This window comes from Chlamydotis macqueenii, chromosome 13 (assembly GCF_036417535.1).
Source record: "Chlamydotis macqueenii isolate bChlMac1 chromosome 13, bChlMac1.mat, whole genome shotgun sequence".
Classification (NCBI taxonomy): domain Eukaryota; kingdom Metazoa; phylum Chordata; class Aves; order Otidiformes; family Otididae; genus Chlamydotis; species Chlamydotis macqueenii.
The window spans coordinates 18,991,740-19,008,207 of record NC_141568.1 but is presented as its reverse complement, the minus strand read 5'-3'; the positions used below and the strand labels follow the sequence as shown (position 1 = coordinate 19,008,207).

The following is a 16,468-nucleotide window of genomic DNA, read 5'->3' as shown; positions in this document are numbered from 1 at the left end:
CAAAAGAATCCCTGACACAAGAGAATGTACAGATAACTTGCCATTTCTAAAACAGTTATATCAGAAAGATAATGAGCTTTTTAATTCCTTTTTAACAGAGGATGCAGCTGCATGATGGGAGGCCAAAACAAAAAAGACACCGTTGTCGAAATCCTAATAAACTGGACATTAATAGTTTGACTGGTGAAGAACGTGTTCAACTCATAAATAGAAGAAACGCAAGAAAGGTATTCATAATTCACTGATTTAGTGGATAAAGGAAGTTTCACAGGATTGTAGTTAACAACCTTCTTGTTAGTACTTGCACCACTACTCTTCTCTGTTTATGTGGTTGCTCTTCCATTCATTGCGTGTCTAAGTGGACTCTTTATATTAAACATCAGTAGGAATGTCAAAATACTGAAGTTGCAAAGTAGGAGTTTAATAGATGAGTTTGAATTTAGTAGATTTAGAACAAACCAAGTGTCTCTCATATACCATCAGGAATCAGGCAAAAGCTTTATCATACGCATTGATAATTTAAAGTGAGACTTTATGTGTATTGTTTTATATAAAAGGCAAAAGTGAAACAGTGTCAGGCATGCATGTTGCCTTTCTGTTACCTAATGAGTATTTCCTGACTTCTGCTTCTCAGGTGGGAGGTGCGTTTGCCCCGCCTCTGAAGGATTTGTGCAGGTTCTTGAAAGAAAATCCAGAGTATGGAGTGGCTCCTGAGTGGGGAGAAGTTGTAAAACAGTCTGTGAGTATTTGCAGAATAAGAGAATTGTGACATGAAATACATCTTTAAAACAACCAAGGCAAACAGGGAAAAAAAGGCAGGCCAAAGGGCATGCTTTTCGTTTCTGGTATTATGTTAAATGCAGAATGTGAGTCCATGTTAGCTTTTTTCCTGCCAGCTCAGTTTCCTAAATTCATTTGCTAGCTCACAGCTGTAGGAGGAAGGGAGGGACAGTGGCTGGCAAGCTCAAGCTAGAGATTTGTTTATAGGTGCTATAGTACTGTGACTTATTCATCTCATAAATGTAGCCTTGAAGGTTTTTAGGACAGGTATGAGCCCTCAGAATACTTTCTTACTCTTAAAGTTACAGTTAGGAAGATAAATCTAATTTTTCAAGTTTATTTTACTTTTTAATTAATGTACTTTTCAGTGTGCATCTTTAATATATTACTATCCTCAGTGAAAATGTAAATCAAGTATTAGTATAGCTGTTTTTTACTACTTAGAATTTCTGTTTTCTATTTCTTAGAGGTTTTGTTTTTAGCTAAAAGCTAGTATTGAGATTCCAGTGGAGGGAGTGAGGTTAATTATTAACATTCTTTTAGGAGTAGGGTCTGCACTACAACTGCACTGTTGCCCATGTATTCCTTCTGTACGGATTGCCAACGCAGTTAGTGGTAGGAGCACTACATTCCTTGGTAATCCGAGCCTCCTTCTTACTAGTAGCAAGATGCATTCGGTGAGTTTGAGGTTTTGCTTTGTTTGAAGTTTGTACTTGATTTAATTTAAAGGAATAAAGTTGTTGGGTTTTTTTTTTGGTTTTTTGATAGACTTCTGTCCACAGTTCCAACAAAACAGCAGGTACGCATTTCCATTACAGGAACTCTTTATTACATAGCTGGTATCTCTTTCCTTTTAAGTGTCACTGGTGCAAGTATGGTGTATGGGTTCAAGTTCATTCCCTGTTTGCCTTGGAGATAAGGACATATTTTGAGCTTCAGAAAGTTGTGTTGTATAATAAAGAATGGTTTCTAGGTAACCCAGTTACTCTTCCATTCCATGTGTCTAACAGAAGTGAAAATGGTTTTGTCAAGGTTCTTGTGAAGTCTGTTTCTTCACCTATTATACTTACACTACACCTGCAGCCTCTGGCAAAGAAATGACCAAGTTACTTGTAATCTTTCTGTGAAGTTCTAAATGCCAGTCTCTCCAGTAACCTCGTGGGCCATTCTGGTCGAAAAATAGGTAACTAGGAACAGGATTAGACTGCAGTGAATAAAGATCTAAGTAATAGCAGAATTACTTTTAGAATTTAGTAGTGATCCGTGGGACAGAAGAACAGAGCATGAGTTCTGAATTCCTCTAGTTACATTAGCCTAGTTTAAATAAAAGGGGGGAAAAAAGGCTTTTGTAGCATGGAGGTAAGTAATAGTTAATCTTATGATTGTGCTCTTTAAGAGGAATTAAGATAATGCATTTAAAACAATGTCCATTGCAATTCTTTCTTCATTGTTAGGGTAGGAGGGCTTACAGAGGTGAAGTAAACTGTGCAACCCCGAAAAAAGTGCTCTGAATTTCATTTTGACTCAACTTGAGTCTTTACTGTTTATTCCTGAGTTTATGGATGAGGTGAAATATGAGGATGTTAAACAGACACTAGCAATAGTAAAAACGGCTCAGAGATTGTTGGTCTGTGTGCAGTCACACCTTTATATTTAACTTAAATGTTTTTAATTAAACTGTCAAATGAGTAGAATGTGGTAATAGTGCGAAGCAATGCTGGTTTATGTCTTAAATTGAGATTGGTCCTGTAATTACCTATATGGTAATTGGCTTGATCTGCAAACAAACCTTTAAGTATGAGTTAGCAGAGGTCTGAGAAGATGCTTGTGTAGACCTCACTGGGAAATGGGCCTTAAGACCATGTGTATCATAGCGCTAAGTCACCACAAATTCCAGTGCGTTGTTTGCAGGTGAACCTATTGTGCTAACATAATTTTTGACACTGTTACTGTATGCTTGGGTCTTTTGTTTGCTTTTACTTTTCCATCTTTAAGCTCTCAAAATACTAAAAATACCCAATGTGTCTCTTGCAGGGCTTTCTTCCAGAGGGTATGTTTGACCGTATTCTCACTGGACCTGTTGTGCGGGAAGAAGTAAGCCGGAGAGGAAGGCGCCCCAAAAGTGAGATTGCGAAGGCAACAGCAGCTGCAGCAGCTGCCACCGCTGCAAGTGTATCAGTTAACCCTCTGCTCGCCAACGGATTGCTGTCAGGAGTGGATCTGCCTAGTCTTCAGGCCTTACAACAAAACCTGCAAAACCTGCAGTCGCTGCAAGTAACAGCAGGATTAATGGGAATGCCAGCTGGCTTAACTGCTGGAGGAGAAGCGAAGAACATGGCTGCCATGTTCCCCATGCTGTTGTCAGGGATGGCTGGATTACCAAACTTGCTGGGCATGGGAGGACTTCTAACAAAGTCTACAGAATCTATTTCAGAGGAAAAAAAGGGAAGTGATTCAAAGGAGGCAGATGCAAAGAAAGAAAGGACAGAAGACCAAAATACGGATACTGGTGGTGAAAACTCTGTTTCAAGTTCTCCTTCAACGTCTTCTGCTGCTGCAGCTGCCAATCCTCTCTCTCTCAACCCATTACTTTTGTCCAACATACTTTATCCAGGGATGCTTCTCACTCCAGGCCTTAATCTTCATATCCCAGCTTTGTCTCAGTCTAATATTTTTGATGTACAGAACAGTGAAAGCAATGACACAGGCTCAGCCAAGCCCACAGAAGAAAAGGAGGAAAATTCTAGGGTTAGAGTTCAGGAAGACAAAGGGGGAACAGAGCCAAGCTCTCACAATGAAAACAGCACAGATGAGGGTTCAGAGAAAGCAGATGCTTCATCTGGATCTGATAGTACATCGTCTTCATCTGAGGATTCAGATTCTAGTGATGAAGACTGACCCTAGACTCTGCACTTAAATTATAAACTGATTTTGAATTTATTCTTTAATTATTTCATTGTAAATAACCCAGTGTTGAGTGCATCAATGATTTACTGACCGAACATTTCAGTATTTGTTTAGAAGTGCAAACTGCTTTCAGAGACGTTTTGCATGTAATATTTCTTGAAGTTCATAAGTTTCTGAACTTGTATGTACTATCAAATACACAATGGTGTAAAATTACAACAAAAGGCATTATAATTTTGTTGGGGGGTTAATTTTATGAAAATAATGCTCAAGTAAGAGCTGTATATTTAATATATTTGCAGTGAACACAGAATACTTTATGCATATTATTGATTTAATTTGAATATAGTTTTACAGCCTCCTTGACACTTATAATTTACAGATCAAAACTCAGCAATAATTTGGGCAGCTAATGAATGTCATGAAAGCTGTAGAATCTACATCACCATCCATTGCTTTAATTACATGAAAATGCTCTAGTGTTGTGATGCACTGCTGTTTCCAATTCAGGTACAAGTGTGTTTAAAAGAAGATAAATTTTTCCCAATCAGCCAATTAAACTGGCTACCTGTTACCTCAGCTGAGTTAGTTTAGGAAGTTTACATTGGTTTCTATTACTTGTTTTCAGGTTTTGTTTTGTTTTCTAAAGACATCCTGTATATCATGTTAAAATCTGAGTTACCTGAGATTTGACTGTTGTGGGTTTTTTTTCCCCCTTACTACAACTGTTCTCTTTGACAGCAGTAAGGGGAAATTAAAGCAGAAACTGTCTTATCTCATGCTACTTGGCACCATGTAGATCTATTTAGTTTACACCTTGCAAAGTTTTGGGCTCCCTCTGCAGAATTAGAAGTCCCAAAATGAGGAGTAGTTTCCCCAAGACTCAGAAGAGGCAAACTGTCATAAAGTGCCACTGAAAAGACCTTTCAACACTGCATACTTCATGTAAAAATTGTTTGTTTGCTTTGTTTGTGTAGATTTCTATTTGTGTTTTATGTCATAAAACCTCCTGGAGTTTCCAGTTAATAATAGTAAATAAAGTTTAGATAGTTTTGAACTCCCTTTGAGTTAAAACTTCTCTGCAGATTTAAATCTGACTAAATATTAAATATTGCCCAAAACCATTAGTAGGATATCACTTCATATATTATGCTGAGTTACCCACTAAAGAAAAAGCACTTTGAATAGTAAGGAAGACAAATTATTCCTAGAAACCACAGTAGCAGGGCATAGGGCGTCTGTTTAATTCCAAATCCTTAGAACCCTTTACTATATAAAATCTGTCTAATATTTGAAGTGTGATATGATTCCTCCTTCTTAAGCTGCTATTACTCTGACACGGTCGAGGCCCAGATTCGTATTTACAGAAGTTCTGAAGTGACCGAGACTTCAGTTCACCTTGGTTACGTCGTTTGCGGTCCAAGAATAGGCAAGTGTTAAGAGAAGATAGATACAGGTACTAGTAGAAGTCATTGAAAAAGCTTTACAAAGGGATAAATTTAAAAATAAAAAAACTAAAACTGTATATTTTGATATAGTTCTGTTGCTTGCTTGTACAGTAAAACAACTGTGTTGTTTTTTTATCAAGAACTTTACCAATGAAATATAAGTTTCTATGTGCAAAATAACTAGCCCCAGGATAAGAAGCAGTATTACATGTAATTACACAATTATATAACTACCATTTGGATTGTGCTGGTTATGTATTTTCCCAAATAGTATTCTGATTTTTGGCCCTTCATGCAGTGTCTTAGCAATAGTGAAAATTAAAAACTGCCAAGAGAAGGGGGTAGCAATTCCTCATCATGGAAAAAAAAAAAACCAAGGTATTTCATACTTAATATTTTGCCCTTTGTAATATAGCACTTTTATTTAACTAGGATGCATCTATGAAATAGCCAAAGTTTTACAAACAGTTATTAACTTAGTTTGCTGATGGAGTATGTCAACAATACCATCACTTCCCACCCTTACCCCACAAAACAAATCCTAAATCTTGTGGCTAAAACCTAATTTATATCAGATTTATGAAATAAAGTATTTTCCTAATTATGGTCAAGTGAGTTTGGTTACCATTCTAGTGATTCTTTCTATGTAATAAGGCAATTACAGTTTCAAGTAACGAAGGCTGGTGTAGACTTGAACATAATATATTGGCTTTATTTTTAATCTGTTTGAACCAGAAGGGGAAAAAATGTCCCACTATCAGCTAAACTATATGCAAATACGGTTGTATAAAGTTAAGGGTTGTAAGGAAACCTCAGTAGAATTACACTAATACTGAAGTTAAAAGGATATCCAAGGTGATGATAAAAGTGTGTGTTGGTAGTTACTAAAAGAACCTTAGCTGTTATTGCCTTGTATTTCTATCCCTTGTTTCAGGCTTCATGATCCAAGTCTTAGTCCAGGTTTTTTTTGGACATTTGCAATATTGCCAGTTGTGTTCTGTGTAGTCTGAATTTGCTTTCTGTAGTTGAACAAGCGTCTTAAGAAGTCATTTGTAATTTATTGAATTACTTTCTATGATGTTCTATAGAGCAAATGGAAGTTTAATTATTTTTTATTAAACATATTCTTTGACTACCCATGATGTCGGCCTCAATATGTGAAAATAATGCTGTCTGTGTAAGGATTAAACATTTGTCGTTCAGCAGCAAAAGTTTCAGTGTTAAGCTCTAAAACTGAAATTAGTCTTAAAGCCCTTTAAAAAAAAAAAAGAAAAAGAAAAAAGAAAATTCAAGCCAAGAATGTACACACATACGCTCCCCCACACCAAAGACAGACACCATGCTTTACCGTTATATAATTTTTCTGGGAATCAGTTTTCTGTAATTCTATTGCCTTACAAACAAAATAAGCTGTTGTTCCAGCCCTTCAGTAGTTATGGTCAGGAAGGAGTATACAGTCTAGGTTCTGGTCCAAAAGTTGACTTACTTTGAAATAATGGTGCATCTGATGTTCTAGGGTAGGCATGTTGGCAGTGCAGTAGCTTTTGACTCTTTCTTTTTAAAGCTCTGCATTACTTTCTACGTGTTTACAAATGTTTTAATTATGTACACAGCACTCACTGTTGCTGTTTTTTGTGTATTCCATACAGGGCATGGACATTTCTCCTGAATGCAAGTTGTCTCCTGGTTGTCAGGTGCCTTCTTGTTTTAACCTGTCACTGCACCTGGATGATTCAGTGGTATCCTTATTTATTCCAGTCTGATTTTTGTCTTCAGATCATGATCATCCTTTTTGAGCTTCTGCTTTCTCAAATCTCTACACAGGTGATAAAAATGCACGTGTGCGTATGAGCTCTGTTCTCATGTTCTCAGTGTCTTTTTTCCTTGGAAGTCCTGCAGAATCCCTAACAGTATCTTAAAATTTTGTTTTTAGTGGGTCTATTAGAAAGCTAGCACAGATTTTTAAAAAAGATGATAAGGGAGACATTATGTCTGGTAATTTTATAATCCAACTCTCTTAGTCTGTAAATTAAAATACAACTACATCTGTTTTTCAATTAAACTTTCCAGGGAACAGATGATCTAGGCACAGTATTGGTGTTGAATTTCTTATACTCCTTTGAATTTTTTAAGCAGTATTTGGATATGATGATTAGATTAGACTACTTAAAAGGTGTCCCAGGCAAATTCCTGTCCTATTTGTTACATCTTGTCTCTGAGAGAATCATTTCTGCCATGTTATTTAGTAATATATTTTTCATTTACTGACTGTATGACAGTACTGACACACCATCAAAATGAATGTTTGCTTCCTAAAGCCTGCATTTAAGCTGTGATGAGATGAGGTGTGCCTGGTGTACATGGTTAATATTAAGGGATCTGCAGTGTGGTATTATATGACACGATTTGTGATGTCAAAGTGTGCTGGTTTTGTGTAGCAGGGGGAGCCACAGTGGCAGCTTCTGCGAGAAGCTGTTGAAAGTTTCCCCTTTGTGCCATAACTTGGACGGATCTAGGGCTGCCCTGCTGCTGGCCAGGGCTTGAGCCACTTGGTGACAGTGGTAACACCTCTGTGATAAGGTATTTAAGAAGGGGGAAATGGAAAAAGTGAAGAAGCGGGGGTAGAGAGGGGGCGCGAGCCTTGTGGGCCTTGCAGGCCTCGCCATCTGGCCTCCCACCGGGCAGCTGACTGGGCCCGACTCGGCCCAGCCCCACTGCAAGAAGTGGAGAGGAGATGAGATGTGAAAAGAACCTGAGAGGCCTCTGCCAGCCTGTTGTGAAGAATTTTTGTGAGAGGAATGGCTGCAGACGCCAAGGTCAGTGAAGAAGGAGGGGGAGCAGTAATGTGGCTCCTGGCCAAGATTCCCCTGTAGTAATGACTGTAACCCATGGAGGCCCTGCTGGGGCAGCCGTTCTGGAGGGACTGCACCCGTGGAAGAGATGACGCACGCCGGAGCAGTTTCACGAAGGACTGTGGCCCGTGGGAGGGACCCCACGCTGGAGCAGAGAAGGAATGTGAGGAGTTCTTCCCCCGAGGAGGAAGGAGTGATTGAAAACGTGTGACGGACTGACCGTAACCCCCATTCCCTGTTCCCCCCCTGTGCTACTCAGGGAGGTGAAGGAGGTAAAGATAATTGAAATTAAGCCTGGGAAAAGGGAGGAATGGGGGGAATTTGTTTTTGTTCTTTCTTTCATTATCCTGCTTTGGTTTTATTATTAGTAATTAATTGAAATATTTTTCCCCAAGTCGAGTCTGTTTTGCCCATAACAGTAATTTGAATGATCTCTTTCTGTCCTTACCTCATATCTTGAGCCTTACTGTTCTATTATCTCACCCCCATTCCTTTGAAGGGTGTGGAGAGTGAGTGAAAAACTGCATAGCTTGGTCCTGAGTAGGGCTAAACTACAACAGAAAGTTGCTAACATGTAGTTGTATAAACAGTTTCTGATCTCGTTCTGTTACCCTTATATAATAATCTTCAACATAAGCAAGCTGTATCAGTGTAAGGTGGCACTTACACTGCTGTAGTTGACCAACACTTCAAATTTTATATCTGTATGTTGTTGAGACGCGGAGACTACGCTGGTGTCTGCAGAGGAGGCTGATTATACTAGCGTAGCTACGAGAGTTTACAAAATAACTCTCCTGGCTTATCTAAATAGCCCTAATGTTATACAGACAGGCGGTATCATTTCTTTGTCACATTTAGAGGAAAAGGAAATAAAGATAATAGCTTTCCATAACTAAACAGTAAGAAGATCCTTTTAACTTATGATTTGCAAAATGAATTTTTTCTATTAAATGATACAGCAAAGACTTCTGATGGTTAAGCGTCTCTGATTACAAAGGTAAGTTTCTGTTAACATTTCCCTGAAGAAAACTATTCTTTTAGGAGAAAACCTTTCTAGCTTTGTGAGAGAGGTCTGTGAAAATACTAACAATATACACAGAGGAGGATGTTGAAATGCATGGTAGCTCTAGTGGTGTCAGTACTGCCAAAAGTTCCAGAAATGGTAAACAGTATAGATTATTATATTTAAATTTTTAACCCAGCATTTTAGCAACACTGTGCCCTGAGAAATAAATACAAAGAACTAAGGAAATTTTTTCACAAAATAGGGTGTGGTGAAGTCTTGAAATGGAGAAGTACATACAGGCAAGTATCTCCATTCAGAATAGTTATGACCCCAAAACACTTTGAGTTATATGACTTAAATTTTAGCTTCAATTTAAAATACTCTAGCTAGCTAGCATTCGGATTTCTTTTTAAAAAAAAATCCAACTAATTAGCATTAATCAAACTTCACTTAAAAGGAGCAAGAGACATCTTCAAATTAGACAAATTAAGACTATGATTTCTTTTTTTTAACACTGCCTCCTTTCAGGCTCACTCACACAAGGAAGGAAAGTGCCATTCACAAGATCCTGCTGTAAAGTTACTCTGCAAAATGAGGACTTTTTTTCCCTGCCTCTCATCTGCTTCAGCTGTGAACAAGACCTAAGACTACAAAATTCTCGTTAGTGTTCCAGGTAAGGTCTCTTGTGCCTAACCCTTTTACGGCCCTTCTGCGTATAAGGGAGGCTGATTTGGGAAATTCCTGGGATTCTGATGTCAGATCATCATCTCTCTTTCACCAGTGCTCACGGAAACTGATAGCATGTCCTCAAGCTGTTTTCTGTTCTCAGAAGAGAACAGCTTTTGATTTGGGAACTACTGTGTCAGCTCCTCTGCTTCACGCTGTTTGATCTCTGTTAGCTTCTCAAAGCAGGTGGTAGGAGCTCAGCTTTTTCCTTCTGTAAGGCAGAGTTTCTAACTTCCAGTCCCTAAATAAGAGAGGTGTACGCTGCTTCATTTTTTTAATGCAGCAGCAATGCTAACCAAAATAAACTGCTGGGGTTTTTTTGCTATTTAGTGTTAGGAATATTTCTCAGAACCATGAGATGAAGAAACATTCTCCTTTAGAAAAAAAACAGGTGAAATTGTGAAATCTTCATGTAATCTTTGGTCATCATCAACGGAGGCTTATACCAAATGTTGGAAGATTCCTGACTGAGTCATGCACGTGGACAAAATAGCATCAGAAGTGCCAGGAGACTGGCTGTGCTGGCAAGGTCCCAGGGGGAATACTGAGAGAGAGGTTTCTGTGGTGTGTTTCTCTCTTTACACAAATACTGCCAAGACTTGGTCATCTTGGACTCTTCCTTACTAGGAGATGAGACTTTGCCTGGTATGTATCTAATCTGGGAGGCCACGGTATTTCCCTGCAGGCAGACAACATTAACCACCATTTCAAAAATTTCTGTCACAGTCCATCTTCACTGCTTGGGGCCAGTACAGTCAGGGCCTGCGCTATGACTCTGCAGTATTTGTCTGGCCTCAAGATTTGCCACCTGCTTCTTGTATTTTGCAAGGAAACTACAGTTTATTATCAAAGTCACCGGGACAGAAAGAATTTGAGGCCATTTGCTTTAGTTTTGTGCAACCCTATTTTGCAAAGGTTCATCGGTATTCTATGAGCTGCAAACAGTACCTGTCTCTGGAGTGCCGCTTGCCTGAAGAGCTCAGCTTGCCATGGCTGCATTCCTCAGGGTGACTCGAGGGAGGCACAAAGCGAAGAAACAGGTATGCCTGAAGCCCTTTGCTGTAAGTACCACTCGTAGTTCATACAGAAGTCCATTTCATAGCATACTCAAGAGCTAAGTTTCTGAAACATGCAAACAGCAAAAAATGCATTTGATTGTAGGATAGCCTAGCAGCTGTCCAGGACCCAGACGGAGAGGATGTATGGGGTATCCTCGTGAAGAATTTTGCATCCGTGGTAACACCAGTGGCTGTAACTTAACGGTATTGGTAGATATAATATGGAATCCTGTAGTGGAAGTGATTCAAGTAATTAATGTGCCAAATGATTATATCTTTTTACTTCAGTGGTCATGTTGAATGTTGCTATTGTCTTGAATAAAATTCTTGCTTCTTTGTAAGGGGGGAAAAAGTGAGGAGAGTTGAGTAGGGGAACAAGTGAAGTTAAGTCCTCAGGGATGAAACAGATTTCAGTGTGTCTGTTATGTCTGAAAGGTTTCTTGCTTAAGTTTTCAGTTGAATATTGAATGAAAAATTGCCTTTTCTTAGTCTTCTACACAAGAGCAGTCAAGTTAAACCATTTATTTACGAAGTCTGGATGCATAAAAACATAGGGAAATATGCAGGTGTAATCACAGCATAACCTTACCTTTAACCTGGGCTTTGTGCATCTCTTAGTACTGTGGGGGTTTGTTACTTATTTTTTTTTCCAAAGGATTTTTAAATAGTAGATGTAAAATACTGTGGTAAGTTATTGCTGCTTCCTACTTTAAGGAATACTGTAAATGTAGCTTCACAGAAAAGCCCTCCAATATTCTATGCAGCTGTCTGGGCGGCAGAGAGCATCCCGTCAATGCCCTGTACGCCTCAAAGCAGCCGCTGCCTCGCTACGAAGTGCACAGCTCCTCCGTGTTAAGAAGAGAGATGTAAGTCATTCGATACAGCCTAACCATTGGTTTTTAATGCTACAGTGCAACAGGCAAGACCCCCGAGTTGCCTCGCAGGCCGGGGGGCTGCACTCGTGGGGGAACCTCACTGCCATGGCCAGCCCGGGCTTTCTGCTGCCCGCTGATGCTCTTGCTGCTGCGTGAAAATGCGTACTCTGGTCCTGGAAATCATTTCAGCTTAGCCAAATCACCTTTTCTTGGTACTTTTTAAAAATTTTTTTCTTTTTTTTCCCCTGAAGCTTTCATTGTTGTTAGCTTTGGAATGTTAGTAGTACAAAAGCAAGCAGGTATAGTCAATAAAGTGTATTTTAATTAAAAGCAGTCTGCTTTACCGATGCCTTGGTTCACGTGTACCTGCTCTGGGACTGCCCTCTCCTGGTTTTAGGAAGCCTCTCTGCTCGGCAGGGCCTTTGCAGCAGGAGCTCTCCTGTGTCTGTCCAGTGTGTCTGTCCTTCGGGAGCTGCACTCACCGTACTGGAACAGCCACTCGCACGTTCTGACTCCCACAAAACCGAATCACATAAAAAGTGAATCTTTGGGGGTTTGTGGCCTTGTCTTCCCATGCCTTTGAACAACTGACTGTCCTTGTTTCTGCGTGGACGCCCCCCTCCCCTGCCCTTCCCACCCCCTAACACCCGACGGGGCGGCCGCGGCCGCGGCCCGCTCCTGCCCCCCCGCCACCCCACTCGTGACGCGTTCGCGGTGACGGCAGCGCGCGCCCGACGCTCCCGCCCGCCGCCGGCCGCGCGCCTGCGCAGGGCAAGGGCGCGGACGGGTGGGGCGTTGTCCCGCCGCCCAATGAGAGGCCGCGGCGCGGCGGAGGGCGGGGGCGGAGCCCCGGCGCCGGGGTTGTTTGGATTCGAAAGCGCGTCGCGACCCCGAGGGGCGGCAGCGCAAGCGCAGTGCGCGGCGGGGCGGCGCTGCCCCCTAGCGCCGGGGTGCGGGATGCCGGGCGAGGAGGAGGACGAGGCCGAGTCGGGGGCCGGGGGGGCCGCGGCCGCGCCCCCCTCCCCGCCGGCCGAGGAGGGGGACACCCGGCAGCGCTACGAGGAGCTGTGCAGCAGCCTCAACATGGACGAGCGCGCCCGCTCCGAGGCCTGGCTCAGCTACCAGAGCATGAAGCGCAACTACACCCTGGAGGTGAGGCCGGCGGGGCCGCACCGGGGGCGGGAAGGGGAGCGGGGGCAGCGGCCGCGCTGAGGCGACCGGCCCCGAGCGGGCAGCCCGGCGGGAGGGAGAGGGTTAAGCGCGGGGGAGGGAAGGGGACGGCCCTCGAGGTGCGACGGCCTCTCCCTCACACCGCCCGCCGCTCGGGCGCCGCCGGGCCGTCAGCTCGCAGTCGGGCGGGGGCACGTCCGCCCGCCCCGCCCGGGCAGCCTGGCCTCGGCCCACCCGGGGGTCGCGCCGCAGCCGCGGGGAGCGCCGCTTAGGGACACTTCCCGCCCCGCGGTCGCGGCCTCGGCCCCTCAGGCCCGCGGGGGGGAGTGGGGCTGCCGCCGGCCCTGCCCACAGCCGCGCACCGGGGGGAGCTCTGCTGCTCTGAAATCGAAAAAAAAAAAAAACAAACCAAACCATAATCCCGAGTCATAGCGGTGAAAGGCGTTAAGAATAAAAGTGATGTGTGTCTAATAATGCGTTAAAAATAAAAGCGGCTGAAGTCTTTCTCCTCCCAGCCGTCTCGCTGGCAAACGTAGCGCAGTGGCCCGCTGAACGCTTATCCGCGCTGCTCGGTTTTCCGCCCGGACCTTTTCAGCGCGGTTACCGCGAGCTGGGCCCTGCGTGAACGCGGCACAAACCCGGCGGGTGGTGCGAGGCGGGCAGGTCTTGTAGCGCCGTGCTTTGAGACGGTGACACACGGTGACGCACCCGCCCCGTTCTGGGGACGCTGCCTTTTGCCGGGTGGCTTTTTAAAAACAAAGGTGGCAAAAGCACGTCTGTCCGGAGCCACCCGGGGCTCTCCGGGGCTTCCCTTTCCCGGACCGCCTTAGCCCGAGAAATGCACAGCGTCGCATTCAGTGTTCTCTGCCCCCTTAACTTTTTTTTTTTTTTTTTTTTTACCCATTAGACGTTATTTTTTAATCAAAGAGGGAGAATAAGACTTTAAAGGTTTAATTTATGGAATTTATTGGAATTAATTTATGTCTCTAGATACCAAAATGAGTAATTGTTCTGTTGTATAATACAGAAAAAAAAAAACCCTATGTTTTCCTGTTCCCGCTGTCTATTCAGGGCAGGAGATAGCAAGGAACTGCAGCTTTCCTACTTTTGTCCGTAACGCCATGGCAGTACAAAATGTTGTTATAGGAGAAGAGGAACACTAAAAATATGTTGGTAAACGCAGGGTCAGGTGTAAGGTTGATAAAGCTAACTAGTAACAACGTAGTTTTAGTTTTGACACAGGTCAGTGTTAAATATCTGTTTGGCACCTGGTTTTCTTGTAGTTACAAACACAAAGTAGCACAACAGAACTTTGAAACAAGGAGTGAACTTTGCTGGTTGAACTTTGTGAGTTTAGGACGCAGTTCTATCGTTTTTTCCTGATGTTGGGTGCATAGCTACAAAGTATGTTTCTCTGTTCAGTGAAGTCTTTTAGATGCCTGATGTTTTAATCCACAGGGAAATGACCTGCATTGGCTAGCATGTGCCTTGTATGTGGCTTGCAGAAAAGCAATTCCAACTGTGAGCAGAGGGACAGCTGAGGGAAATTATGTGTCTTTAACCAGAATTCTGCGCTGTTCAGAGCAAAGGTAACTTTTCTTTTTGCTAATTTTTAAATACTTAAATCCTGAAGGCTGCTTATCAGCTTGTGAAATTTAGAAATTGAGAACCAGGGCTAAATGTCCTCCATGTTTCCTGCATTTAAAGATGTATTTTATATCATCAGGATCTTTGCGTTACACCTCATTGCCACAGAAGTAGAACAGTCCCTTTTGGTCATTACTGCGTTGTGAAAACACTGGTTTTCAAAATCAGAGATTGCCTTCCCTCTCTCAGAGGAGAAAGAAGCCAGTCCCTGAAGAACAGCCTATTTTTGAAGAGTGTGCAAAGTGTGAACTTGGCACGTGGGAAACCATGTTTAATTACCTACGAAAGTGTGCACACATTTTGTCTTCTTTTTTTTTTTTTTTTTTTTTTGTAAGAAGACTTCACTTTTCACATGCTCATGCTTTATGAAACTAAAGTGATGTCAAAATCTGATAAATGAATTTGTATCAAATGTTTATGTCCATAAAGTAATGAAGAAAAACTTCCTGAAACAATTGACTTAATTTGTTAGCAATCTGATTGTTTTGTAACAATTCAATTCAGTAGATTGGCAAAAAAAAAAAAAAAGTTCTTATGCACTTTTTCTCCCTATCTTCTTTACTGTTGGAGCATTGCTATTGGTTTAAACAATACAAAAGTGTTCCTTTAAGTTGTTTTTTGGTTGGTTTTTTTTGGTTGTTTTGTTTTGGGGTTTTGGGGTTTTTTTTTTTTTTTTTTGCAAATCAGAAATTCGGGGAATTGAATGTAGGTAAATAGTTTCTGTTATCTGGGCTATCAACAACTAAAAATATTGAAAAAGTAGGTGTAGGTAAAGGAGTGAAAAATAAATGAAAGCCAAATTTATGAAGTAAAATTTACTGAACTTAATTTTTTTTTTCATACTTGGTAGAATCTTAGCATTGTAGAACTCAGAGTTTATTTTATTTAACTTAATGAATTATTCAGAAAAATGAGGGAAATCTGGTTTTAGAGTAATCTGAGTGCTGGAGCTGATTGTGTCTTTGTGAGGAAAAGCCAAGAACTGTGAATATATAGGTAACATGATCGTCAGCCGAGGACATAAAAATATTTTCTGAGCTGTCTGAGCTCATACTTGTTTATGGGTGAAGAACTGAGTACGTTGTCATGTTTGTAATAGTCCCATTTTATCACTAGTTTGGGAAGTAGAAATTGCACTTTTGTTGTAATAAATAAAATGTACAGTGTATTTCGGGGGGGGGGAGGTGAGGAGAAAAAAGAAGGAAAAAAAAACCAAAACCAACCCAACTTCCAGATTTAACTTCTTTGTTACTTTCAGCTTGATCGAGTTTTTTAACAAGATGAAAAAATGGGAAGACATGGCAAATCTACCCTCCCAATTCCGAGAACGAACTGAGAGATTAGAGAGAAACTTTACAGTTTCTGCAGTAATTTTCAAGAAGTATGAGCCCATTTTTCAGGACATTTTCAGATATCCTCAAGAAGACCAACCTCGTCAACAGAGAGGAAGGAAACAGAGGTATGTTTCTGTTATTTCCAGAGTGATTTTAGAGTAATACTATTGCGAAAATATAATGAAGTTGCTCAGTTGTTTTACTTGTATTTTTGACTGTATTTTCATAGTGGTTCTTTATAAAATCTGAGTTGATCTGTCTGCCCTTGCTTGCAGTAATTTTTGAATTGTGTTTCCAGTTTGTCAGATCTGACAGAATGCAGGAGATCCCAAAGCTGTTAAGTTTCTATCATCTGGGGGGCAGGGGAAAGGGGAGAGATTAAAATCAGCCTGTAGACAAGAGAAATACCAGTATTTCTACGATGAGAAAGGCTGGAATATTGCATCATTTTATGATCTGTATAGCCTTGGTAGCTCGTAGAACAACTCAGCTTGTTTCACTGCCTAGTAGTTCCCACAGTTTCCTTCATAGAAGCAGATCTTCTGGATATTTTATTTTATAGTGGAAGCTTTATTTCTTTGTTACTGCTCGTATTAGGAGTGCTGTGAAAATTATCTGCTGGCCGCCTTTTCTGATTATTCTGATCTCAACAAGATTTCATCTGT

General features: G+C 41.5%; 2 protein-coding genes and 1 long non-coding RNA gene across 11 annotated transcripts in view; 2 read left to right on the top strand and 1 right to left on the bottom strand.

The window, feature by feature from the left end:
* CHD9 (chromodomain helicase DNA binding protein 9) overlaps positions 1-6,272 on the top strand; it is a 95,081-nt gene extending 88,809 nt beyond the window's left edge. For all 4 annotated transcript variants that reach the window (XM_086758337.1, XM_086758335.1, XM_086758334.1 and 1 more), the window contains 3 exons: positions 99-227; positions 635-739; positions 2,815-6,272. In XM_086758337.1, the coding sequence (XP_086614463.1) occupies positions 99-227; positions 635-739; positions 2,815-3,678 (1,098 nt within the window). In that variant the 3' untranslated portion in view covers positions 3,679-6,272. The remainder of the gene's footprint in view (positions 1-98; positions 228-634; positions 740-2,814) is intronic.
* On the bottom strand, positions 512-12,216 carry LOC147599151 (uncharacterized). Its single transcript, XR_015260053.1, has 3 exons — positions 12,019-12,216; positions 10,668-10,841; positions 512-710 (listed from the first exon to the last, which is right to left on the bottom strand). It is a non-coding gene; the product is annotated as an uncharacterized LOC147599151 (long non-coding RNA).
* A 369-nt stretch (positions 12,217-12,585) lies between these two features.
* Positions 12,586-16,468, top strand: part of RBL2 (RB transcriptional corepressor like 2) — a 25,554-nt gene continuing 21,671 nt past the window's right edge. For 2 of the 6 annotated variants that reach the window (XM_086757768.1, XM_086757771.1), the window contains exons 1-3: positions 12,586-12,804; positions 14,281-14,411; positions 15,728-15,928. In XM_086757768.1, coding sequence (XP_086613894.1) covers positions 12,610-12,804; positions 14,281-14,411; positions 15,728-15,928 — 527 coding nt within the window. In that variant the 5' untranslated portion in view covers positions 12,586-12,609. Of the gene's footprint in view, positions 12,805-13,914; positions 13,996-14,280; positions 14,412-14,548; positions 14,727-15,727; positions 15,929-16,468 lie in introns of those variants that run through there. The other 4 variants (XM_086757769.1, XM_086757772.1, XM_086757773.1 and 1 more) reach the window with 4 other exon arrangements.